Consider the following 26,870-nt stretch of genomic DNA (forward strand, 5'->3'; position numbering starts at 1 on the left):
GGATAAAAAGGCGTTTGAGGTGTTTCCTCCGCCAGGAGAAAGGTCAGCATGCTCCCTGGGCTGGGAGGAGGGACCGGCCAGAAACTTCAATCGGGCTTTAGCTGGGGAGACTCATAAGGATCAAAGGACTGCTGAGACGTTTCATTTTCAACTGTATCAATATGCAATTAAAATGAAAACTACCGAAGCTAGTTAAAAGATATAATGGCAGTTTGGTCCTGCTTAAAATCCAGGAAGACGACAGCTGCCTGTTGGTACCAAGGGGCTGCCTTCCCACGGCGATACCAATCACAGCACCAGCACAGAAACCGCTCAGGATGTGCAGAGCAGCCTTGTTCCCATTCAGAGGACAAGTTTGTCCCCTCTTGTCCCCCTCCCTGTGCATTATCCCAGCCTGCGGGTTCTTTCCCCAAGTCCTGTGGGTGAGATCTGTGTCTACCCACATTTAATGCCACCTTGAATAACTCATTATTTCATCCCCTCACCTGACATTTTCTGCTCTTGAAATACTTGTAATTCTAGTGTAGGGCCTCTGAGGCAGGTAGAGGCTGAGCGAACAATAAGAGGATCTGTCCTCTTAGTTCTTCCCACTTCCAGACATGCATAGCAGGGCCGACCGTGGGTTTGCTGATCCCATTTACCACCCCAGCCTTCAGACGCAGGACCCAGGACCCAGCCTTGGGAAGGGCGCTAGGCTGTGGAAAGTGGCCAGGCCAGCCAGGCGGGTTCTTTTCATGTTCGATGGAAATGCAGTGCTTTGGGGAAGCACGGAGAGCGGCAGACGGCACCTGCTTCGCCCTGGGGGACAGCTGGGGCCACGGGAGCTCCCCAGCCCAGCCCAGGGCTTCAGCCTGGACCCAGGAGGACATGGGCAGCCCAATGGCCTCTAACTTGTAGTTCACAAGCTGCAGATGAGCGTGGAAGAGCCAGCTGGCTCCCAACACAGTCATGGGCCCTTTGTGAACTACAAAAAGTGAAAATTACTCAACACATGGCTGCTCTGGGGCCACACCGGTGGCAACGTGACCCACTTTCAGTGCCTCTCATCCCGACCAACTCAGTTAAAACTTAACAAACCATTTCACGTCCCTTTTCCAGCAGAACTCAAAAGCAAATTCCAGAGACCCACCTTGGCTCCGGGGTCTGAACCGGACTGAAGACCCTTGGTGGACTCCAGCGGCGTCACATCGCAGCGGTGCTGCATGGGTTCGCTTTGGGCTCAGCTGGCGGGGACTCGGGCTGTTCTTGCACAGGGTTAAGGTGTGGAGCTGATTTGGAGAACAAGCCCAGGGAAAGTGCAAGGGCCAGGCTGCAAGAGGCACAGAGACGCCTGAGAAGGGAGGAGATGAAAAGGGGAGTCAAGGTGGCAATTAAATATTAAAGGACCAGTTCAACAATAATTAATACTTGGGTGGAGAGAAAGGGTGGAGGTACCTGAAGCGCTCGCAGACACTTGCTGTGCTACGCCTGGCTGGAGGAGTGCTTCACTCGAGTGGCAGAAAACTCTTGAAATTGCAAATAATCCATGCTCCAGCAGGATGGAAATCATGATTCAAGAGGGTGAATTAAAACCCAGCTGGAGACGCTGGTTCTTCTCCCAGTTATGATCTGAATTGGAGCCACATTGGCCTTATTTCAACCCTTGCACAAGCTGAGGCTCAGCTTGTGATAAATCTGTATGACATTAACCGAGGTCCAAGAGGAGACCACACGATTACTCCTGGGAGGAGGTTTCATAACTCAACACATCACATCACACTCAAAACATCCCCTGTAAAACCCTTGGGGAGCCATCAGATGCACTTGCCCTGTTCTTACGTTTCTCTGAGCACCCATCCCAGGTCCCTGTGAGCTCCTGAGCGAGGTGACCCTCCCCTGGGACTGTGCACCTGGTGTGGGTCCTTCGCACTTGGTCCCTGCAGCATGGCCAAGCACGTTGCTCGGGGCTGGGGTTGTTGTGCAGCACAAACACATGGGATTAGGTTTAGAACTGAGTTTGTAAAAAGGAAAAATTGCATTTTCTTTCACCCTGGAATACTGCGTTTCTTTCAGTACCTTCAGAAGGAATTGATTAAATAACACCCTTCCTCTGACCTCTTGTTAGTTAAACCTTTTGTTGAAAAAGGTTTGGAACAAACATTTAAAGATGCCTTTTACTGGAAGCATCAGCTGAAATATTTTGAACATTTCTGAAGCTCAGTTTCTAACCAAAAAACAGCAGAAGCATTTCAACAATTTGGGAGACGGAACCTTCCCTCTCCAGTCTCCTACTTGCTCTTGAGCCAAAACTATTGCTTTTCATCCCACTATGGCTCTGGTCCTCCTGAAATGGGCCATTTGGGCCAATTACCCCTCCAAAACCTGTGGTACGCATCGGGTTAGGATTGTTATTGTGAAGCAAAAAGGGAAAAAAGTAGCATACGGGAAGCAAGTGAACAGTACTCCAGCTCTGACCGGCGACCGAATGAAAGCTCAGCTCAGGAGGGCGGGACGCCTCTGGTTTTTGGCGGGCAGGAGGGGTCTCTCCCGGCAGAGAGCAGATCCCGGCAGCGCCGCGTTCAACCCACGGCTGGGCTGGTGTTTCAGAGCAGCTCTGTCCTTCATTAGACCCGGGCCTGTTCGCAGCCGCAGCTTCGATCATCATCTTCACAACAGTGCAGAAACCTGCCCAAGCCGCCAATCCGATTTTAGGGAAAGCCCCTGCTAACACTAGCTTTTCCCTACTGGCTTTTATGGCTGGTATTTAAACTTGTCCTTGGCAAGACTGTAACAGTTCTATTTTGAAGGTGCTGTGGCAAAGCTTAGATTCACCAAGGTAAAGAATGACACGATAAGGTAGTTAAAAATTAAAAATAAAAAGCTCTCCCCATGTTAAAACTTCCTAGCTGACACCACTGGTCATGCATCTGATTTTCTTTTCCTTGGCACGGACACACTCATACAGGCTGAGACTATCTCCTGTCCTTAAATCTGTTAGTGCTGCCTTTACACAGCCAAATGAGGAGGGGCACAGCAGAAGCCCCTTAAATAAGCCTTGCCACAGCAGAAGGAGCAGCACCGTCCTCTCTTCGCAGGGCTGGCACAGCAGGGCAGTCAGCTCAACACTTCCTGGGGCTCTCAGGCAAACTTCCCTACTGAAAATTGGATTAGCAGGGCTGAGAGTCTCCTGGTAACTGAGACCTCAGCTGTGTTTGCTGAGCGGTGACAACACGGGCTGGGTCAGCCTGCAAGGCCGCCAGACAAACCACGGCAGCCGGCAGCACTCGCAGCCTCCTGAGAGCAATGCCGCTAACGAAGCAAGTGAGGGGGAGAAGGGATGTCCCGGGCGGGAGGCGGCAGAGCTGAGCGCTGGCCTTCGGAGTGCTGTGAGACACCCGGGCATGGCGCATTTTGCAGAATCAATCTGGAAATGTGGCTCTCGCGAGCCGCAGGAGCCCGGGAAAGGGGATGGCTGGTTTTGCAGTGTTCGATCTCACGCAAGTATCTGGCCAGGTCCTGGTAGGACCACACTGTGTGGGCTGTTTGCAGGTCCTCAGTTCCACTGAAAGTCAGCCCTGATTTTCAAGCCTTTTTGGATCTAAAGAAGGTATTGTAACAGACGCAGTTAGTCAAGGTATGTTGATATATCCCTGCATCTCTATATCCCTGCATCTTCTCTGGCCGTCCCCAGGCTGGGAATTTATGTCCCAAGTCATCATAAGAAGAATATTTATGCACAAAGGGTGAATTAGTCCGGGATGTCTCAGGATGCTCTGAGGGAACTGGCTCACTGTCAATCACACTGAGAAACGGTGCGAACATATGGGCTGCTTCAGAGCAAACGTGGCTGCGCTCCCAGCACGAGGCACTGCAGAAAATGGTACAGCGGATCTACAGGGACATTTTCCCTGCCAAGACAATGATCAATTGGGTCTCCATGGGCCTCCTGCCCCCCCCAAACTCATCACATCTCTGATTTGCTTCAGTTCGCAATGTACTGGTGCCCATGGTACCATATGCCTGGTAGGTTCTCAGGCCATGGTGTTGTGTCAGCAGCCACTCGAAGGTTTCCAGCACTGCAGGAACCTCACGGTCACCCTGGGGAGCAGAGAAGGGCCCTGCAGGACCTCTCCTTCCCGTGAGGACCATGCTCCATCCCATAGCCCGGCACACGTGGGGGCAAAAATAACACCTGGCCACACAAATGGCCCCGCGAGCCTGATCCCTCACTGCCTTTGAGATCTTGCACCTTTTACTAATGCGTACATTGCGGGGATGCTTCCTACCAACACAAATAACTTTGCACAAATTCTGGAAGGTGACAGGTCCTCCAAGGCCACCCCAGGACAGAGTGGTGACAAAAGGCAGAGCAGACCAGGTTCATGAGGGACACAAACAGCACCCAGGCCTTGCTCTTCAGGCACCAACCGCGGATGTTCTTGGCAGAAGTGTCAGCTTAGATGTGAGCGGCTGTTCGGCTAAATGGGGCTGACTCAGGTCTTGGCAATCAAATTGTGACTAAAGCACATTTCTCTCTAAATTAAACCCTCCTGGAGTTGCGGAAGGTAGGCAGCTACATTCACCTGTAAAATCAGCTCTGTACAGTGAAGGGGAGCGGGGCTGTATTTGCGAACATAGCACCAGCCCCGCGTTGGAACTGTTCTCTGGCTAAGGAAGCAGTTTCACAGGCTGAGCATTCAGGAGGCAAGAGGAGGTTCATGAAGCAGAAGAGGCCAGGACTGCTGCTGCTGTACCCATGGAAATCTTCCAGCACGGGAGGTGCCTGGCACACTGTCATTAGCTTTGAAGAGCAAAAATACCCTTACTATTTTACTGCTTCAGTGAGCAGTGACAGGCCAGGGTTCAAATGTAGCTGGCTGCAGATCTGCGAGACGTTGCACGCTGCTTGGAAACGGGCAGCCTGCTGCAAACCCAACCAATTGCACCGTGGTCTCCAGCCTTGCCCTGACCGTGGTGACTGCCAAGGCTTAGCTGTCCACAAAACTCATAACATGAGTGATTTTGCACTGTTCAAAACGCCACGGAGGTGTCACCGCTGCCAGCAGTGTTCTTTGAGCGTGGTTCTCCTGAGACCAGGGTAGCAATGCCCCCAGCGACAGGCAGTGCTGCATCCTCATGCAGAGACTGACCAGCGCACTCTGCCTCTGGCCCGCCGACTCGCCCAGCGCATCGCCAGGAACGGGGCAGGAAAATGTTCCTCTGGATGAAGGGAGGGCTCAGCTGTAAGGAATTGTTTTGTGGGCATCGTTTATATTCCTAAACCAGTTTGGGAGCCTCATTTGCACATTCTTCCTGCTCACTCTTGTTTATTTTTCCACAAGGGGATGAAATCTTGGGCTCAGCACATGCCTCCCCTAGAATGGTGCTCAGATCTGCTCTACCAGCCTCAAACTGGCCAAGCACAGAGAGGCCAGAGTGCCAATATTCTAAATGGCAGCAGGCGCTGGGGACAGCTTCTGGCTGACAGTGCATGCTGATGGGCACAGGCAGCTCCTCCTGCTGCAGTGCAGGGCCAAGAGCCAAGCAGGTTTTGCAGAAAGGGACTCCTGGCACCCAGGGCTTTGGCCGCCACAGCCGCTCCCTCCCAGCACCAACGGCAGGTGGGTGCGAGCCCCAGCAGCAGGACCAGGTCTAAGCGGAGCTGCTGCCCCACGCCAGCCCCCTCCTTGGCTGTGGATGGCGCGGCAGGAACGCAGCCGCGTTTGCAGCGGTCTGTTCTATGTGTTGCCAGCAGGACTGCAGGACTTGCTGTTTGTGTCTCGGTGCTGGCACTGGCGGCTCGCAGAGCCAGACACACGCGGCAGAGCGGGGAAGCGGCAGAAAGCTGATGTCTGGCCAGAAAGACGGGGGCTTGTTTTGGAGCATGGCTGTGCGACATGGCTGCGCCGGCTGCTGCGAGTGCCTCAGCGGGGGAATAGCCATGTGGTGTGTACACACTCCTGCTGCTCCTTGCGAGTCGCTCCAATCCAGGAAGCAAAAACCTGAGGATTTGGCCTGGCTGGAAGAAGCACCAGTGTGTAGGTAATATTTCCATCTCATTCTCCTGCCCCAGGTGCTTGGGGGATCCACCAAACCTGGCCTGGGCTTCCAAAGGAGCCAATCCCCAAAACATCTCCTGGGGCACCAAGAGGGAGAAAGAGATGCCAAAGCCAATGCCCAGGACTCAATAGCAGGTTGTAGGTCCAACTTGCTAAGAGCTCAAGGCCCTTTATTAAATGAATGTATTTGCAGTGTAGCAAGAGGAATTCCGGAGGCTCAGGGACCCACAATCTCAGTCCTAGAGATACAATTATCTCCGATGGCAATGCTAGCACTGCAGAAGTGGCAAAAGTGGGCTATCAGGAACAGATATCCACTGATCTGCACGGACGTGTCGCTGCCTGTTCCCGATAAACTGAAGAGGAACAGGGGCAAAGGCAGAAAGGACAGAGCACAGGGGTGATTGTCTTGTAAGAGCGTCAGTGGAGACGAACCAAAGTGATCCGAGTCAAAATAGCTGATGTCAAATGTTAGCGATCAGCCAAGAGACCGCAAAAGAGCGCGATTCGGGGAGCAGCATGCTCCGGCAATCTGCCCCGCTGCTGAGCTCTGCTAACGGCATCGGGACATGCTGAACCCAGCTAAATTCTGCTTGGGCAAATGTTGATTTACAATGAAGGAAAACGAATTGTGCTGAAAGGGAAGGTGCTAAGATAGGCCGTGTGAAATGAGACACGCTGAACTGTGACTGCAGCGCAAAGCAAATCCATTGGAAAATGCTCTTGGTCACGTCTGCCAGCCCATCAAGTTAAAGCCTTATTCTGCCTCCTTAGACTTCTCTAAGTATATGCCTGGCTTGTACTCCTAAAGCTGGGCTGCACTCCTAAAGATAAGGGGGGCCTTGTTATTGGCTTGAGTGGGAGAGAGAGGAACCTCCAAACCGGGGGTTTTGCACACACAGTGAGATGAGTGTTCACGTCCGAGTCTGACGTCTCCGGACAGCGGAGCACTGCAGAGACAACGTTTTGCTTTTTGTTTGTGAAAGAAATGCAAGTGGATGGCGAGCAGGAGGATGAGATGCAATAAGCTACATGAAACAGGTGGTTCTTTTGCAGCTAAGCACCTTCACAAACCTGCCTCACCCCTCAGCACCTCTTACATCACCCCCCATGCCTCTTTGCCCCATTCACCTCTTCATATATCTCCCCCCTCCTTCCCCTCTTTCCCTGTTCCTCTGCTCACCAGTTTTTTTCTCCTTTCCACACATACCCATTACTGTCTGACAGCTTTTTTCAATATACCTGACCATGCACCTCCCTTTTTTGCTATTTTTAATTTTGCTTCTACTTTCTTTTTCGGTCATCTCTCTCTGTCCCTCTTGCTCACCCTCCTCCACATGAGAGAACGCTGGGGACTGCTGCTGGCGGGTCTCGGATGTGGGTTGCCATGGCAAACAGCCAGCTCCTGCACTGATGAAGAGCGAAAAAAAGCCAACGTGACGTATGGACCAACGGCTCCAGCCCCGGCCCTGTAACAACAGCCCCGAGAGGGACGCGGGCAGCCCCAGAGACGGCCGCACCCGGCGCTGGGAGCGCGAGCCCTGCCGGAGTCCTTGGGGAAGGGCACTTTTAAAAAATTCATCCGTGTGTCAAATACGTTGCCGGCCACAGAGGAAACCTGCCAAGCCGTGGGAGCGAGGAGGCGCCATCACCCCCACTTCACAGACAAGGCGTTCACACGTTGGGCTGAGCCAAACTAAAAGCTGTAAGATGCAGCTGTCAGACCGGGGGGATGTTTGCATTTCAGCTGATTCCCACCATCCTTTCAGCTCCCGTGGCTTTATTATTATCATTACTGCTGCAAGTAGTATTATTTAGCATTGGGAAGAAAGAAAAAGAAATAGCACCCATGTCGTTGTCATTGCATTAATGCCAGCCCATCTTTTCAGCAGATACCAGGTTTCAGTCTTTCCTGCTGGGCCACATAATACAAGTGACTCTGTGGCTGCTCCTCACAGCATATCTGGTCCTACCAGGCAAGTGACATTTCTGTGGCTGAGGCTCAGAAAAGTGGGCTGGTCCGTACAGCCCGGCCCATCAGGGATCACCGCCGGGACACCCGCACTGCCCCCAGCCCGTCCTCAGAAGCTCCCTCTCGATGGGTTGGGAGCAGTGTCAGCCTGCGGTTGAAGACTCACCCACCCTGGCAGTACCAAGAGCTTTTTGTTCTTTAAACTGTCTCAGGCATTTAAGTCATTAAGGCAGGAAGGGCTTATTCTAAGCAGTTAGAGGATTAGTGGGGGTTATAGGATACCCTCTGGTCTAATACTCTCCCTTTTTGCTTCAGCTGTTCTGTAGCACATGAAGCAAAAAGGATGACACCCTCATGAGAAAGAAAGTCATTGCCATGGTGAAGGCCACAGGCATGGCCACGAGAAAGGAGAAGGTCATAGCCACGCCCATGGCCACACACAGGGTGGTGAGGAGGAGGTCGCTGCCACTTCACATATCATAAAGAAGGCCCAGGCCTTTCCTAGCACAAGCAATGTCATGGTCATTGGCATGGGAGAGGTTGTGGAAGGAGCAGCCACTTTTCACAAGCTCTGTGGGAAGTTGTCTCCTTGGCACGAGGGGACGTGTGGCTGCCACACAACTCAGGGCAACTTCATGGTATCAAAAGACAACAACAGGATCCTGCAAAGAGGGGGATGTGTTTGAGTTCTTTGTGTTCTCCATGCTTTCAACTAGGTTGATTCAAAACTACTATCTATTTCAATAAATTGTTTACTTATTTAATGCTGCTAAAATCCAGAGGGTGAAACCGCACACTTCAAAACGCTGCCCTGCCCCTGCCAGGCAGGTCTGGGAGTGCTTCTGGGAGCTTCCCCGGCCAAAGCAGGAACACAGCTCTGCTGAGATCAGGGACCTGCCCCCCAAACGGTTGTGTGCACTGACGGAACCCGCAGCCCCCTCGCTGCGTCGCCCCTAGACGTCCTCCGGCAGGAGCCGTGCACCGCTCGGGAAAGGGGCGGGAAGGTGATTTTGGGGCCGGGCGAGGCGGTTTGGCGCTCCTGCCCTGCACCCCGCACGCTCAGCCCCGTCCCGGAGCGCCTGGCCGAACCCGGGCGCGCGGGAAGGAGCCGCTACGCCCGGTGCTCCCCGCCCCGCCCGCAGCCCCCGCCGCGCCCCCCGGGGTCGACGGCAGCGCCCCCGCGCCCGCCCCGCGGCGATTGGCCGCCCGCACCGGGCCCGCCCCCGCGGCCGCGCAAGCGCCGCGCGGAGCCGCGCCGGGGCGCTGCCGCCGTGCCGGCAGCGTTCAGCACCGCGGGCTGCGGACAGCGCCCCGCGACCGGCCATGGAGGCCGCGCCGGGGCCGCCGCGCCGGGAGCAGCGGCCCGAGGGGACGCGCCGCCGCAGCGCCGCGCCCAGGTCAGAGCGCGGGGACCGGGACGGGAGCACGGGGGGGTCCCGCACCTGGAGGGCGGGGCAGCCGGCGGGGTCGGGCTGTGCCCGGTGCGGCGGGGCAGGCGGCGCGGAGCCGGCGCTGCGGAGCCGGTGCAGCGGCGGTGGGAGCTGCCGCCACCCCCGGCTCGGTTGGGTGCGGAGGTGGCCAGTGCCACCGGGGTTTTCCCGTGTCGGGGTCCACTGCCTGGCCCGGCATCCCCGGCGGGTTTTTATCCTGCAACACCGTGGGTTCTCCCCTCCGCAGCACCGGGTGAGCCATTGTTGGGGGAGCTCAGCGTGTTTCGGGGTTCTTGTTCCACTAGGCTATGGGCACGCATGGTTTTCACTCCAAATATCTTTTTCTATAAAACCCTGCAGCCGTCATCTTCTCCCTCCTGCGCCATATGCTCCCCTACCTGGTGTCTTAAGCCAGGCTGGCAGCCACAATCATTGTCATTTTCTGGAAATGTCAACAAGCCCATGATCACGGGCAAGGAGCCATCCCCAAATTTGCAAGCACATTGCCATTTGTTAGACTGGAGGCAACAGATCTTCTGAGCTCTTCAGATTCTGTTTGACCAGAGCACACCCTGAGGTCAAGAGCACACAAATTCCTTCTGAAAACCAAAGAGCTTCACTTCTGTCTGGTACGGGATGTTTGTGCTGAGACATCCCCCCTGCCTGGGGCAGCTCAGGTCTCAGCCAGAGGCCGCTGTGCTTTGGGGTCACGGTGTTCACCCAGTGGCTGTTACACAACCCAGCACTGGTTTAAATCTCGGGCGTGCAATGGGGTCAGGGCTGCGACTGACACTTTGGCTTGCCTGAGCAATCCTTGCTCATTCTAACGGGTCTTTTGAAATTAATCCTGCAGCCCGTAAGAGTTGGGTTACAGAGATGAGTTAAGCCACCTGAAACAGGTGTGGATCTCACTCGTGCTGGTCGCTCAGGATCTAAAATCTGTGCCAATAAAGTAGAAGAAGATAGCGCTTACGCAAGGCTCTTTGCAGAGCAGCTAAAGAGTTTGCTCTGCACTCCCTGTCCTCTGCTCCCAGCCAACGCTCTTTATCATCAATGTTCCACCCATCATCAAAAAAATACAGATGTTTGCAAACACCCACTTCCTTCTTGCCTCTTCCAGACTGGAATAGCAAGGTGTTATTTGCTTTTTCTTTTCCATTTCATTTCTTTTTTCTTCAAAACCAAGCTTAGCAAACATGATTTTACCAGCACATTTGGCACTACCAGTGTAGACAGAGCAAACTGCATCCAGACCGGTTCTGGCACTGAGTTCTGGGAGGGATCTGAGCCCTTTGTGTCTGGCTGACTCCAAACACACACCTGCACGGCAGCAGCAGGACCTGCCTGGGGTAAGGGCAAGGATGTGCAGACGAGGATGTGCAGACAAGGCAATGGAAAGGATTATAAAACTAAACTTTTCGTGGCAGACTACGTGGGAAGCAGAGTTTTGCAGTCTCATTAATTTTTCATTATGATTTAACGTACTCAGGAGTCTCATTAACAAAAAGATTGTGGGTTTTCTCAAGGATACGCACTATCCTGCTGCTAGACCAAAACAAGCAAAACAAATCGGAACTCCACAGCAATTTTCCAGTGCACGAGAATTTGCCCCAGCCTAAGGAGGAGCTGGATTGCTCAGGAGGTGCCGGTCGCTCCCTGTCACACAGGGGAGCTGGGAAACAAGGGGAGAGGGAAACACAGTGAGCCCTCCCCTCATTTCTGGAGAAGGGCACTCTCATCTCCTTAGAAATCACAAGCAAATAAGCTCTTTTTTCTCAAGAGCCCCACTGCTGTTTTGCTGGTGGTATGTTCAAAGAGAAAACCTCTATTTAAATTCCATTATAAAACCCCATTCTTAAATAGTCATTTACAGCTCTCAAATAAAAAGCCATTAATCTAGATGGAAGCTGACCTATGGCATGTGGTTTTAATTCAGAAATCATTTCTAGTTTTTTTCATTTGGGGAAACTTGTTCAGCTAATATGCAGGGAAAACCTTGCTAGAGTAAGGAAAAAAGGGAAAGAAAACAAAACCAGCTTCTCTTCTCTTAATATCTAATTGAGCAAAGGTTCCTGGGGAAAAGGGGTTCGGGTTGTATTCAAGATACAGACTTGTGCCTTTCTCTCATTTGTCTTTATTCCCCCTTGAGATTCTTCTGTCAACAGGAGAAGGTGCAGTTTGACTCAGGCATCAGCTCCATTCCCTTGGTAGGTGTTTCGCATCTTTCACAGGCAGAGTGCTGCTGCCTGTGCCCTGCGCTCGTCTCAGAAAAGCACTGCTGCACTCAGAGTGACTTGGGCAGTTTCATAAATTGGATTATTACAGTCTAGACATCTCCAGGGAAGAGACGAGGAAGCAAATAGCATGAGAAACACAGCTCATCGCTGTGGGTACCAGGAGCAGTCAGCTCCAGTCTGAACCTTGCACTCCAACTGCTCATCCTCTGTTTTCCCAGCATCTCTTTGGCTGCATCCAGCTGAGTTTGCAGAAGAAAACCAAGGCTCTCAGGCTGCCTCTGCAGGCTCTTCTGTGGCTGAGAAACCATTTCTGCCCCTCAGTCTCAACGATGTCAAATATCTGACAAGGCCCACACTGGGAATGAAGGTTTGAAAAAAGAAGTTTCTCTTCCCCTGATGTTAGTTGTGGTGGGAAGTGGAGCCCAGCGCTGTGCTCTGCCCACCGCTCCTGCCTGGCAGCAAACGGGTCTCTCAGACTCCTCCACAACCATTTTTCTTGCATAGTTGAGGGTCCTGTGGGCCTGGAAAAGCAACAGCGACACAGCTGCAGGCAAAGAAGGACCAGCCCACACACCTCTGGTGCAGACCTCAGCATATCAATCGTTCAGCCCGCCAGCACTCGGCTAATTGGGAGTGTAGCAAGTGAAGACTTGAATTGTGCAGGACTGCCAGCAGTGATTATCCAAACCGATCGTTATTTGTGAGCCCCAGGTTTCCCTGGAGATGTCAGATAACCAAGGTCACATTGTCATGGAGCTGGAGAGAGATGGGCACAAGGTAACTCATACCCAGAGGGTGATTGACAGAACTGTAATTGTTTAGTCTGAAAAGGGATAACGGAGAAGAGACACCAGTGAATGATTTGAACTGGCTCAAGTTATTCTAAAATATGAAGTCTCTGAGCAGGCAGGGGATTGAGTTAAAAGACAACATGTGAGGGAGGAATGGAACTTGACAGTCTCTCACAGCAAAGGTGGTGAACAAGAAGAATGGGCTTCCATGTGAAATATTAGAGTCAAGTCTATTAACCTGTGTGCATAAAAACAGAAGGCAATCTGCAATATCCAAGAATTTGTTATCTGCTTTCCCCACCGGAAGGTTTTGCAGCTGAGGGGTTGTTGGAGGAGGAATTTGTCCCTGCGTGCTTCCTGCGTCTCCCACACCATCCTCAAAGGGTATTTTGTGAAAGCCTTTTTGTTCTGTCCAGTGTTACACATTCACCCTCAGCTGAGGCAGGCATGGCAGTGCAGCCATCACACTAATGTTGTTACCAAAAGCCTCTGGTCCCAATCTCCTATGCAGATCCAGCAGTTCAAGTGAAAAATCATTTTGGGTTTGCTTTGCAAAAGAAGAGCACAACTAGTGTAGAGGTGTGAGAACACCAAAAGCAAAAGTTGTCAGTGCAGCAGCGTCTCTGAGTTATTATGCATTGTCAGAAACCACCACCTATTTAAAGTGTAGAAACATTAGGAAAAAAACAAGATCAAGGTAGAGGGAAAATAGTAATTCAGAGCCATCACAAAGGGAGTGAGAAAAGGTCTACCCCTTGCCAAAGCATGACACCACCACAGTCCCGGCTCTCTGATGAAAATGCCCTGACTCAGGACTACTAGTACAAAACAGCTTTGCTTTCGCTTGATTTACAAGCCCCAAGTAGGATGCACATTCACTTCAGTCACTGGGCACCTGGGAAGAGCGAGATAAGTGTCACTGCCAGCGTGGGAGAGCGGGCTGAGGGCGGCCCGGGTCAGCTCTCCCGAACCAGCCCTGTCCCGCCAGCCCGCAGAGCCAAAGGGGATGTTGGTGGTCAGCACCTCCCATTCAGGTTGCTTCTATAATTAGTATAGATGGGCAATGACTAATTAAAGACGTCATTGGACTACCATAGACCGTAACCTTTCTTCCGTCTGCCTGTGCTGCAGCAGCGCAGCTGAATCCATGTCCCTCGTGCTGCGGGATGACTGCTGAGGCGGCAACAGACCCCGACAAGACCATGGGTTCCAACCCATGAACAGCTTCGCTGCCGCTTATTTACAGTCTCATGCACCGCATTCATATACACCAAGGACAAATGTGTGGTCTTCTGTGGTAAACTACCTTTATATAGAGCTGTAACACAAATCACGCGCTTGAAAGTCTGGGTAATTGTGCCACTAATCCATCTGTGATGGGACAGCAAGGAGTTCATGAAACAGGGCTCATACGATTTCTTTTTGACAAATTCTGTGGGTGAATGGGATATAATTGTCACAATCTGTTCAGGAGCTCCTGTCTTGGCCACTATCAAAAAACACTCAGCAAAGGAATTTGACAACACAAGGTAAAATCCTCCATGTAGTTCCCCACTGCTGTGTGGCCTGAGCTTCAGCAAATCTGCATCTGAACATTGGTTGTTGCTCCTCAAGTCAATGTCGTTGTAATGAGGACCCAGGAACATGCACCCGTGTCTGGAACCATCCTGCAGCTGTCTGCTGCCTTAAAAACTAAAGTTAGCATTGGATGGTGTCTAATCCATGGAGATTTCTTTGTCACTGGTCCCTGGACTGGTGAACTGTGCAAGTCAAGCTGAGTGCGATGTCTGTGCCGTGAGTCTCCACGCCAGCACTGCTATAGCTGCTACCACAAACATTACTCTGTTGTCATGGTTTTAATGAAACAAGTCCATTTTGTATAATCAAGAAATATAGTTTCTGAGCGTTGATAAACTCAATTGATTTTGGAAAGCACATAGCACAAGCTGCCAAGACCAATATGTCCCTCTTTCTGAAAAAATACCAGTTCTCAAGCAATACCAGCTAATAGTATTCTTCAAATTCCTTTTGTCATTGATATTATCAGGCCATTTAATTTTGGGTGCAGTTCCAGAGACCTGTAATGGCTAAAATCCTGTCTTTTTCTGTGGCAGTCTGAAAAAGAAATGAGAGAGAGACTGCACATTTTCAAAAAGATTCCCTTCTCAAACATTTTGCCTCCCATTTTTTCCTTCATCACATCAGATGCCTCAGGATAAAGTTCACCTCGCTCTAGCCTTGCTCCAGCACTCATGATTCTTTGATGACTTGAGACACTTTGCAATTCTAGCTGGCCCAGATCATTCGTCATGCTTAATCCTCGAAGCCAGACACTAGGGCGAGACCCAGCAGTCAGCTGTAGACACCCTGGCCAGCCACATCTCTGGAGACAGCAATTCCTAAGGCATTTTGGGGGTCAGTGTGACCTCAGTCTATTGTGTGTGAAGGGGTTTCTGGTGTCACACAGGCTAACCAGTCCCTCAATGTATTATTCAAACTTTCTCCAAGCAAGCAAAATCACTCAGGCACTATAAATCAACAACTGTAGGAATTCAATATTTTTTTAAATTCCTTGGAGAGAAGCAGCAAAACCTGCAGGGACCTCATTACCTGGGAACTGGAGGCTGCAAATGTTTTGTGTTAGTAAACTGAGCAGTCAGAGGGAAGTCAAGCTTCAAGAGATCTTGAGAGTTCTAGTCCACCCCCATCCTACATATCAAGACCAATCAATATCTGTTGCTGTCACCCTTGGGAGATGTATGTCTGATGTGTTCCTGAAGAGCCCAGGGGAGAGTCTGCGGGATGTGGGAGGTGCTAGGGCATGTGCCAGGCTGGAGCCTGGAGCCCTTTCACACTGTCGCAGCCATCAGGTTCGCTGTTCAGTGTTTTAGTGCTGGGGATGATTCACTCCCCTGCCCTCCCAGTGTGGAGCAGCGCCATTGTTTCTGCAGAGCAATCAAATTCATCTTTCCAGGAGCACAGACAACTGAGAATCTTCTTCACATGCGGTCTTCTCCGGCAACCGTTGCCCCAGATGTCTGTAGTCACTCTGTGGTCCTGAGTTAGGACCCTGCTGTCAGCAGCCAGTGTGTTATGCCTCCTCTGCAGTGAAATATCTTGGAGAATTGAGGGGATGTTACCCAATTTTTCAAAATTTTGGTGCAACATGCACAAAGATATGATGGCTTCTCCATCAGCTGTAATCTCTGAGTCACAGATGTCTTTATAACAAGCATAATCCAGCTCAGCCCTGAGACTGGCTCTTGGCACAGCAAATAGCGGGTGAGGCTTTACATCCTGCACTATGTGGGAGGCCTGTGGCAGTCTCCAGTTTGCAGGATGCGATTCCCTTTCCACTGCTCAGCTGTTTGACCATACCTTTATTTCCCCTCACAGAGAAAAACAAAATGCAGGACCTTGCCAGACCTGCCTTGCTATGCCGGAGATCGCGAACACCGAGCCCAGCTACAGTGGTGCTTCCTGGGAAAGGATCTGCCCGGTCCATCACTGCCCCATTTCTGCGTCCCCCAGGCTGGGGGGAGACCCCCTGCCCTCCTCCAGCCACACGCTCGGGCCAGTCTCCACCCAGTCCAACGGGCAGGTGCCATCCAGCTCCCAGGACTCGCAGCAGCATCACCTGTATTACCCCTGTACCCAGGAGGAGCCCCAAGGCAGCTATGGCCTGCCCCCACTCCCTGGGCACGGCGAGGGGCCCGTGTTGTGTTCCCACCTTTCCAGCGGTGAGCCCGTGCCCGCTGCCCACCACGAGGCCTCGGAAACCCCCTGGAAACAGTGGTCCCCCGGGCAGCGACGGCCGGTGCAGCATCACGTTGTGACAGTCAGGTGAGAGGCACGTGGAAGGTGGCTCAGAGGCTTTCAAAACGCATCTCCTGAACTTTGTGGTGGGAGCGGGAGGGATGAGAAGGGTCTGAGTGGGGATGCACAGAACATGGGTTTGTCCCCAGATGCCCGCAGGGTCCGGCCTGCCCTCCCAGCTCTGGGGGTGTCCAGACAGCTGCTGCCCCCACACCAGGCAGGGGCAGGACTTGCCTGACTCACGGGATTATGCCCATCTTCTGTGATCTTTGTATTTCCTTCTTTTGCGCTGCAAGACACCCAGCTGGCTAATCCTTTATCATGGCAGAGCTTCTCAGTGATAGGACCAGAGTTCATTTCTTTTTCTGCCCCCACTGAAGCTGCTGTCTGTGCTGGGAGAGGCAGCAGAAGGTAAGTACTGGCTACAGCCAAGCAGCAAGAAATACAGAAGTGGGGAAGACTATTTGTTTTTCCAGGTTGGGCAGCAACAAGGGTGTAAATTCTGTATTGTCCATGACAGAATCGGGCAAACCCCATTTGTGTGCAGAGTGTCCCAGTGACTCGGGTGGCGGCTGTTGCACGGGCAGCACTCCAGCCAGCGTCACCCGGCCTCGCTTCCTGTGCCTTTTGGAGTCCCTGTTGGCTCTAAAGACCACAATCCCTTTGCCACCACAGCAGCAGCCACCAAAGTCTGATAAAAGGTGGCACAGGACTCTTGCATTTGTACACCAGTGCAGGGTTAGGCACAAAAGCCCTTTCTGGTCTCATTTACTAGCCATTAACAGAGGATTTAATTTGCTTGTGTTTGCAGTGTAGAGCAATTGCAGTCAGAGGAGCGGAGCCTGGATCCATTTTAGCTCGTACACTATCAACAAAATTGTCAACTCCATTCTCCATAACAGGTTATTTAAGTAGGAAACGCAGCTGGATTGCAAATCCCTGGCAGGATGTGCAGCACTAGCAGACAGAAAACCGATAACATTATAACGCTAGAATGGGGGTTTTAATCCAAGCAAATCTGCTTGAGAACCTATTGTGAGAGAATTAGCACAGAATGGGCAGAATGCTGCCAGAAAGAGACTTCTCATCCATAATCGGGTGAGGATTTTTTCTTTGCTCCTCTCTCTCCCAAATCTACAGCGCATTAGTGTGATGAGGAATATTTCAAGGGGACATTTCAGTGGCAATGGGGAGCAGAATGAAAGGTCCTTTGGATACAGTGACCCACTGAGGTGCCACTGTGCTCTCAAGGTGCCGGTGGAAAGCTCACCCTCGGGGATTCCTTAACAAAGGGAGCCTTGGACCCGCTGCGGAGCGCTGCTTGTTGCGTTCCTCAGAGCCCTACAAGTAGGGATGACAAATGCTCCTCTGTGGAGGAAACCCCGGTAAAATGTTTCGAGCAGCGCTACTGGCCTTCTGCCCCTCTGGACTGGACCGGTGCTGTCTTTGGAAGGACCTGTGAGACAAATGGCAGCTATGTGCTATGTTTTTGGGAAATCCTTGCTGAGCTGAACAGGAAACAAGAATTGTCTATAGGCATTGCTAGCCCACCTGACGAAATTTAATAAAGAGGTATGCTCTTGTCAAGAAACAATTTAAAAATCCAGCAGGAAAGCACTTAAAGATTTTCATGGACAGAGATGCGGTGCAGTTTCTGTGGGATTACACTGCTGATGACCATTGCTTTCTACATGGTTTTCTTAAGAGGGCCAAAAATGAGGAGTGACTACATCTTCCCGTCCTGCTTGGTTAAAATGCCAACAGAGAGGAAAAGACTCTGCTATTCATTACACTAATTCATGTGACACCAGTTCTCTTGCAGCAATGGCTCAGCTTGGTGCTTTACAGCCCCTGGAAGGGTCACCTCCCTCATTAGCAGCCCAGCACTGTGCTGCGTAGGAAAATAAGAAATGAATGCTTTCATTTTGTTTTTTTCTTTCTGCAGACATGACAAAGCTTTCAGGATGCCAAAGAGGTATGTTTCATATCAAAAGTTTCCTGTCCTTCTCCCCCATCACCACTGCTCTCCCGCCGGCTGTTGGGAGACGCGCAGCGCTATTGCTGGTGAGAGCCCGGCAGGGTCCGCGCTGCCCGCTCGGGGCTCCCGTCCTGGGACAAACCGCAGTTCCCTGCCCGCATCAATTTCACCTGCGTTCACGAGTAGCAGCACTGTCTTGACAGCTATTCCTGGGGCAGGTGCTCTGGTCCATACAATAGCTTTTGATATATATGATAATCCTTTATGTATGTGTCCATATATGTATATTTGTCTATAGACAGGATTAGCCCAGCTTGGCCCATCACAGGAGTGATCAAGACGATAGCCCATCCATCCCACACGTTCACTTTTTCAAAAGACAGAAGATTTTAAATAAAATTATCAAAGCTAAAATATTTTGATTGCTTTCAGTTGCTGTTTTAAAGCTGATTTTTTTAAACTATTTTTTCTGGAAGGTTTAGGTAAGTATCTCCTGTCATCAGGTACTGCCGCTGATGCCTTGACTTGCTTGAGTTGGTCGTCTTTAGGGGACCAAGGCCAAAGACAGCTCTGGGTCCACCAGCTGAAAGTCTGCAGGCCAAACTGTTAGACAGCGAGCAGCTCACGCTGCACAATGGGGAAAACAAGAAAAGGAAGAAGCTCTTTTTAAATGCAATCTTTTAAGTTAAATATTTAAAGCTTCATTTTGCCCTAGGATGCAAGAGTCTGGTTTTTATTATTTCTGATTGAAAAAGCAGGAAAATGTAGGGAGGCAAAATGTAATTACCCGAGTTAATTAGTATTGCCTGCAAACATCCAGTTGGAGGTATAATATGTTCATTAATAGCTGTACTAGAGCCTCTAAGCTTTTCAATAAATAAATGCTCAAACCAGAAAGCCCTAATTCTTTTACTTCCTTTTACTAACACTCCGTTGGTTCAACAGCAGGTTTTGTTCTAACAGCAGAAGCGCCTTTGCAGCTGCATTTTTTTTGTGCCTTTGGTTCCAGTTATTCTCAGATGATCGCGGAGTGGCCCATCGCCGTCCTGGTGCTGTGTTCAGTGGTGGCTCTGGTTTGCACTGTCGCTGGCCTGCTCATTGGGAATTTGCCTGACTTTTCAGAACCCTTAATGGTAAGTCCCTACAGACGATACATCAACACGAACAGAAGGAAAATCTGTGGGCCAACCAGTGACATGTTCTTTCTGCCATGTAAAATGAGTCTATGCTGCCTTCCTTCTCGGCAGACAGAGACAGTGAGGCAGGACAGTAAATCAAGGGGAACTTTAGAGAGGAAAATTACTCCCATTTCTGTAAGTGACTATTTTACTCGAAGAGGAGGAGAAGAGTCTTGTGAGATCAGGGAGAAAGAACTGTAGCCGTCCTTGTCCAGAATGGACAGGAGACCTATTTTCTTCTGTCAGGTCTGGGATGCAGTATTTCCAGGGAAAACTCCATTTGTGTATCTCTCCAAGACGCAAAAATAATCTCATATAATCTCTGTGTCTAGGAGGAGGACTAAGGAAGGCTAAGCCAAACTAAAATGCAAGCTGATGACAAAACCCTTTTGCTTGGCTGCAGGGTTTTGAGCCCCGAGATACCGACATTGGCAGGAAGCTGGTTGTGTGGAGGAATGTAGAGAGCCATACAGGCTACCAGAAGACCTTTTCCCTTTCTCCCTATGCCGAAAAGAAAAGGTATTTGAGTTTGGTTTGGGGGGGGTTGAGGAAGATGTTGGCTGTAAAGTTACGGGTTCAATGCTCCAAGATAACCTATGTCAATTGCAACGTTTATGCTGCGCTTAAAAGTGACCAAGAGCCTTGCCAGTGAAAGTAACTCACAGCCAGACTAGTTACACAAATAACCTGATCTCTCGCCAGCTATGATGACATTGGTGTTGGCAGAGAACAGAAGGCTGCTCAGGGAGAGCCAGAGGCGAGGACACGGAGGATGGTGGAACAAATCTACGGAGCAGATGGTTTCTTCTGTGGCCCCCCAGGTGTGTGAAATCTTGGTGGGGTGGTAAGTATTACACGCCCAGAACTCAACAGCACCCAGAATTGCCAAAGAGGTGTAGGACACAGGGAAATGTTCTGAAAGTGCTCTGAGAAAGCAGTGTGTACAATACCACCCAAGTTAAGCCACTCCTTAATGCACTTCACAACTGACTGGTTAGAAAAACCTTGTTCTGAAATCCTGGAGAAGAGTTGGTTCTCCATTTTGCCATACTTCTTATTCCCCTTTAGAAATACACCTTCAAAGCACCAGTAAAAGGACTAACGTTTTCACCACTCACCCATTTCACAAGTGAATCCTCTGAAAAAATGGCGCATGACCTGCTCCCTCTCTGTTCCTTCTTTTCTTCTTGAAAAACATAAGTTGCAGTAAACACTGGAGAGGAAAAAAAAGAGGAAAACTCTAAGACACCCACAGCTCATCCCCAAAAGGACACTCACTGGTGAGTGGAAAGAGGAAGAGCACATAGATGCATTTACTTGCTCTCTGCATCTACTCCTCCTCTGAGACCAAACACGAAACCCGCAGGTTCTTGGGAGTTCCTGACTGAACTGGGTCTGTAACAGAGTGCAGAACCAGCTGCCAACACTCACTGAGAACACACTGACAGCACGGGGAGCACGGGTCGAAAACGCCCAACGCTGCTCTCCCGCTGCTGACAGGTGGGTGAGGAGCACAGGTCACATCACACAAGGCAGATGCTACCACCTGCTACAGGCTACTGTCCTTTCGACCTGCTTCCCTTCAGGCAGCCCTCCATAGCATAGGACATAGGCATATAGACAACAACACACACACACACACACACACATATATATTCTTATTCTTATTCTTATTCTTATTCTTATTCTTATTCTTATTCTTATTCTTATTCTTATTCTTATTCTTATTCTTATTCTTATTCTTATTCTTATTTATTTCAGAAAAGAGCTATTCCCAGCTGGTGTTTATGTCCACAACTGCTGGGAGCTTATGGAACTTGCAAGCTATTCAGTCCATGTGTCAAATTGAACAAGAGAAGGTTAGTAATGTCGGGAAGAACATATACACATGCTGTCTCTTTTCTGACTGCCGTAATCTTTAATCTCTAGCTGAAAGGAAGCCAGACAAAAATAATGTAAGCTACAGAACAAGTTTCAGCCTAGAGGACTCCAAAGCGTTTTACCCAGTTAGCGATACACAGACAATTCTGCCTGTCACTGAAGTCCAGCTGCAGAATAGCAGCTGCCTTTCAACAAGAATAAACAGACACTGAACCAGAGCTTGGTGCGGAAGCCAAAGGTGCCCATCAGAAGCTGCTGTGAATTTTGGAGAGCAGAATCTAATTACCAAAATGGAGCTATCATCTTGGAGACTGTGACAGCAAATTTTGCAAGTGGGAAGTTTAATTGGATTAGCTGTGTTTGCCATGGGATCCAAATTTTCAAATCAGAGGTTATAAAGGAGAAATAATGGACAGGGTTTGATTTCTGCAAAAGGCTAGCGTGTTCCAATGGCTTTAGTATTTGCAATTTGTCCTTGAGCCATGGCTTGTACGCCTGGAGGGGAGGATTCCTGCAAAAAGCAAGGAGCAGCATGGGGCTGCAAAATGAGGTGAGCAGACAGGGTCTGAAACGATGTTCCCTCATCTGTTTTTCAGATACGCTCACACATTCATTTTAGGGACCTCTGCCAACGTACTGAAGCCAACGAATGCTGCCCAAGCTGGTCCCTGGGGAACTACATTGCTGTCCTGTACAACAGGTCTTCGTGTTTGGAGATAACCCAAGGAGACATCTCCCACACCCTGGCCCTCCTGCGTGCCTGTGCCCCCGACTACCACAAAGGAATCCTCACTCCGTCGTGCATAGGGCCTGGGACTGTGAGACAGAAACATGCTCGGTGTGTCAAAGTCCCAGAAAAATGTACCCGCTTCAATGCCATTTACCAGCTTCTCCACTTCTTGGTCGACAGGGACTTCCTGAGTCCCCAGACAATCGAGTACCAAGTGCCATCTCTCAAATACAGCCTGCTGTTTTTGCCTACGAGGAAAGGTGCATCTATGATGGGGATCTACCTAGACAATCTCGAATCCTGGGATCTGTTTGATAACTACACATCTATCACTGGAATGGACCTGGGCCTTAAACAGAAACTATTCCAGCACTATCTTTTACTGGATACCAAGTATCCAGTCCTGGCAATATTAGCTATTTTTCTAAGCATTTCTTTTTATTTACGCTCAGTCTTTATTACCTTAATGGTCCTGCTCGCTGTTGTCAGTTCTTTAATGATCTCCTACTTCTTGTACAAGGTGGCCTTCAGATTCACCTACTTCCCTTTTGTAAACCTGACGGCGGTCATCATTCTCAGCAGCATTTGTGCCAACCACACCTTTGTCTTCTTCGACCTCTGGAACCTCAGCAAGAACCAGAACCCTTCCGCTGGGCTCTCCCAGTGGGTGAGTCAAACCATGCACCACTTTGCGTATCTCATGCTGGCATCTTGCTTCACCACAGGTGCTGCCTTCTACGCCAGCTACATCAGCAATATAATAGCCATCCGCTGCTTCGCTGTTTACATGGGCACCTCTGTGCTGGTGAGTCTGCTGTTCATGCTGACTTGGCTTCCCTCTTCGGCTGTGCTGTACGAGCGCTACGTGGCAACGACCTGCATTTACAAGCCAGCAGACTACTGGAACAACACTGGCCAGAAAAGAGTCGCTCCCTCCCTTCAGTACATCCTCAGGGGTCTCCAGAACACGCTGTCTGAAACCTCCAAGCTGCTCTTTGAAAAGCTTCTGCCTTGTGGGGTCATCAAGTTTCGCTACATCTGGATCTGCTGGTTTGCTGCTTTAGCGATAGGAGGCGCCTACATCTCCTGTTCCAACCCCAAACTCAAACTCCCGACCCTGGAGACATCGTCCGTGCAGGTGTTCAGACTGAGCCACCCGTTTGAGAGGTACGACTCGGAGTACTGCCACCAGTTCATGTTTGAGAGGCTGGAACACGGCGAAGGGCAGCGCATGCCTGTCACGATAGTCTGGGGCATTCTGCCCGTGGATAATGGGGACCATTTCAATCCAAAAAGTAATGGCACCCTAGTGACAGACGTCACTTTCGCGATCCAAAACCCTGACGCTCAGAGGTGGCTCCTCGAATTCTGCCAAAAAGTGAAGAACAAAACCTTCTATTACCCTGACGCAGAGCAGAAATCTACTGTGTGCTTCATGGAGGAGTTCCTCAGGTGGATGGACAGTCGCCAGTGCTCCCAGCGAGACCACAGCTTCAACCTTTGCTGCAACCAGTTCTCTTTCCCTTATGGAAGCGAAGTCTTCCTACACTGCATCAAAATGATGCTCCTGGAGCAGGGCAGGGAAGGGGTAGAAACGTATGATCTGGGCCTCAGGTTTGACAGGGAGGGAAATATCGCTGCCTTAGTGCTGCAGTTTCAAACTATTTATCACTATAGCTTCAACTACAGCAAAGCCAAACAATTCTACGAGGAAATCAACCTCTGGGTAACAGAGGAGATGAAAACTGCCCCCGTGGGGCTTCAGAATGGCTGGTTTACCAGCAAACTAGAGCTGTACAACCTCCAGCACAGTCTCAGCACGGAAACCATGGTGGTCATGGGGCTTTCTGTAGCCATTTCCTTCGTGGTGCTTCTGCTCACCACCTGGAATGTTCTCCTTAGCGTTTTCTCAGTTACTGCCATTGCAGGCACTGTCCTGGTAACCATCGGCCTTTTGGTCCTCTTGGAGTGGCAGCTCAATGCGGTGGAGTCTCTCTTCATTTCGGCAGCAGTAGGTCTCTCCGTTGACTTTACCGTCAACTACTGCATCTCCTACCACCTGTGCCCCCACTCGGACCGCCTGAGCCGAGTGGCCTTTTCCCTGAAGCAGATGAGCTGTGCCACAGCCATGGCAGCTTCTGCTCTCTTCTCTGCAGGGGTCATTATGTTGCCTGCGACGGTCCTGGCATATAGGAAGTTGGGGATATTCATCATGATGATCAAGTGTATCAGCTGTGGGTTTGCCAGCCTCTTCTTTCAGTCACTGTGCTGCTTCTTCGGCCCGGAGAAGAACTGTGGGCAGATCCTCTGGCCTTGTGCCCACACCATGAAAGACTATTATGATGACCCTGGCCTGAACGGAAGCTTTGCCTGCGGGGGGAGCGAGAAGCAAAACCGGTCGCGGAAGGTCCAGGAGTCCAACACTGCAAACGAGCAATATGAGCTCCAGCCCTTGTCCAGAAAACTCAGCGACAGCTTTGACAACAGCACTTCCACAAGCAAGCTGTCCAACCGGCCCTCCGTGCTCTCTGAAGACACACAAGTTGAAGACAACAGATGCCCCAGAATAGGAATGGAAAGAGAGAGACAGAACCTGCAGGAGGCCCTTGGAGAGCAGCAGGTTGGCCTGTGCCAGTGTCCTGCCTTGCAAACCTCCTCTCCGTACAAGCACAGCAGCTCAGTAACAGAAATACACAGGGAGAGACTCTGCCGAGATTGTCGATGTCGGAAGTATGGTCTGAAAGCTTGGGATGGGTCTGGGCTGGACCATATCCAGCCGGCTGGCGCGAAAGAAGAAGAGCAGCTCAATAAATCCCAGTGCTCTAGTGACACTGCCCAGCAGCAGTCAGATTATACCTCAGACAACAGCCACCTCCCTGCTGCTGACATCTACAAAATTCACAGATGCCTTTGTTCTCTCGGCAGCTCTTTTGACATGCTCAACATCTCCGGTGAGACGTCAATTAGTGATTTTGAGCAAGGCCTGAAGCTTGCTGAATCAGCCAGTTCTTGTCCCGATGTCTTAGAGCTGTCCGATTCGTACAGTCAAACAGAGAGAGGTTACTTGAACGGGAAGAGAGATACTCTGCGGCTGGACCTGAGGGAGACTGTCTTTGATATCTCTCCAGCAGCATCGCAGCAGAACAGCTCTTCATGGAAAAATCGATTCGGATTAGGGAACGAAGGTCCGGTTGTGTTACCAAACAGCCAGCCAGACATGCCTGATGTTTGGATCAAACGATCTAGCGCACAAAGTTCTGGTTACAACAGTTGAAACCTTGCAGAAAACTAAACTGTACTGCTGGGGAAAGGGGAAGCCGGAATCTCCTTGGAACTGTAAATAGCGTTTTTTTCCTCCCACCTCTCCTAGAGCTGAGACTATTTCTTAGTATTTCAGCTGTGCAAATACCTGTGTTTTCACAGAACCAGCAAATCTGATACTAGGGAGAGGATGTGAGTTCAATCTTGATGGAGTCCAAGCCCTTTGACCTTCCAGTGTCTGGTGCCATAGTCACAGCTGTACTGCAAAACTTATCGTGTAAACCTGTTTTGTCACTTCCTACAAGGAGATTAGATTTTTTTTTCTTGTCAAGGTCACATAGGAGAGAAATAATGAGGCAAACCTCCCCAGACACCCACATATTTAACAACAGAGAGAGCTCATGTAAAACAAAAACAAAACCAACCCACAACTATTGAAAATCCAGGTATCAAGTGAAGAGTGTATTGTTAATTAAAGAGTCTTTCATTTTCTACTGAATCAGAACCTGCTTTATGCGAAGTCCAGGTTCACAGATCCCATCAAAATAATTCAGATACTATAAAAAAATCTCATTAAGACTTTGAGTTGATACAGCCTCCTACTGATCACGGAGAGGACTGCAGAATCCAGAGCAAATCTATTGCCACTAACAATTTCAGTTTGTTTTATCAGGAGTTCTAATACTGCCAAAGACTTTCAGTGTGAGATTTCTCCCTGAAGTGTCCTGGTCCCCTCAGTGCCGTGGGCGCTTTGTGTGCTGTCCTCGTGCCTTGGTTCCACTCAAGGCATTCCCCACAAACATGTAACTTTTTAAAATTTGTGTATCTGCTAAATCTTGACTTTTACTTGTTTTTTTTCTTTTCTTTCTTCTCTACCAGAAACAAACAGGAACACAAACACATCCTTGCCTTTATCTGTTGAAAAAGAGAAAACACTCTCTATACAAGTTGACATAAAATAAATGCTTATGACAAACTTTCCTAAATCCGAGTGATGCTTCATTTCAGCAGGAACACTGCGGTTCATTTTCTTCATCTTTTAAGCGCCCAATGTATTTTCCAATATAGCCAGCAAAAGGAAAGTCTTAAAGATTTGCTCCTTCTGAAACCCACCAGTTCGCCCTGCTCAGTGGAGACTGGCCACAACTGCCTGACGTTGAGAGGGAATATGCACTTTTAAAGCTAACGACAACGCTTGAAATGCACAGCGTGTTTCGGTGCTGCATTCCCATAGCGCAGTTCTCCATCTGGGTGTCCAGGCGGGTGCTTTGGCCCGCAGAGCTGCCCTGGGCCTGCAAGCAAGCGCTGGCTAAACTCTCCACACAGGAATCCTTTTGTTACTATCTGGAGGGTCTTCCTACCCATTTTGAAAGCTGTTGGAAAACCATCTAACAAAGTCGGGATACGTTTTACACTGCTGCCTCCTTTCCCCTTCCAGTGTGGGAGGGCGATTTTACCCGGGACTCTGCAGTTTCCCCAGCGCAGGCCGCATAGGCCTCAGGAGCTCCGGGTCTCGAGTACGCAAATGGCAGGGCGAGGCAGGCAGAAGCAGGGAAGG

At 50.3% G+C, this 26,870-nt stretch overlaps 2 protein-coding genes across 5 annotated transcripts in view; one reads left to right on the forward strand and one right to left on the reverse strand.

The window, feature by feature from the left end:
• CCDC9B (coiled-coil domain containing 9B) overlaps window positions 1–1,298 on the reverse strand; it is a 47,476-nt gene extending 46,178 nt beyond the window's left edge. The window contains exon 1 of one of the 4 annotated variants that reach the window (XM_065066409.1): window positions 1,130–1,298. In XM_065066409.1, the coding sequence (XP_064922481.1) occupies window positions 1,130–1,204 (75 nt within the window). In that variant the 5' untranslated portion in view covers window positions 1,205–1,298. The remainder of the gene's footprint in view (window positions 1–1,129) is intronic. The other 3 variants (XM_065066410.1, XM_021297747.2, XM_021297748.2) reach the window with 3 other exon arrangements.
• A 7,954-nt stretch (window positions 1,299–9,252) lies between these two features.
• DISP2 (dispatched RND transporter family member 2) lies at window positions 9,253–26,298 on the forward strand. Its single transcript, XM_065065652.1, has 8 exons — window positions 9,253–9,407; window positions 15,865–16,311; window positions 18,230–18,259; window positions 19,272–19,395; window positions 19,844–19,959; window positions 20,143–20,261; window positions 21,202–21,299; window positions 21,918–26,298. The coding sequence occupies exons 1-8, from the start codon at window positions 9,334–9,336 to the stop codon at window positions 25,323–25,325; spliced, it is 4,416 nt and encodes a 1,471-aa protein (XP_064921724.1). The 5' UTR covers window positions 9,253–9,333; the 3' UTR covers window positions 25,326–26,298.
• Window positions 26,299–26,870: the final 572 nt, after the last annotated feature.

Source organism: Columba livia, chromosome 5 (genome assembly GCF_036013475.1).
Source record: "Columba livia isolate bColLiv1 breed racing homer chromosome 5, bColLiv1.pat.W.v2, whole genome shotgun sequence".
NCBI lineage: Eukaryota > Metazoa > Chordata > Aves > Columbiformes > Columbidae > Columba > Columba livia.

What these genes read in the sequence shown, in the direction of transcription:
- DISP2 (XM_065065652.1), top strand. Translation starts at nt 9,334, where the DNA reads ATGGAGGCCGCGCCGGGGCCGCCGCGCCGGGAGCAGCGGCCCGAGGGG. An exon ending in ACTTTTCAGAACCCTTAATG is followed by an intron (nt 19,396 to 19,843) that starts GTAAGTCCCTAC and finishes GCTTGGCTGCAG; the next exon opens with GGTTTTGAGCCCCGAGATAC. An exon ending in CCCTATGCCGAAAAGAAAAG is followed by an intron (nt 19,960 to 20,142) that starts GTATTTGAGTTT and finishes ATCTCTCGCCAG; the next exon opens with CTATGATGACATTGGTGTTG.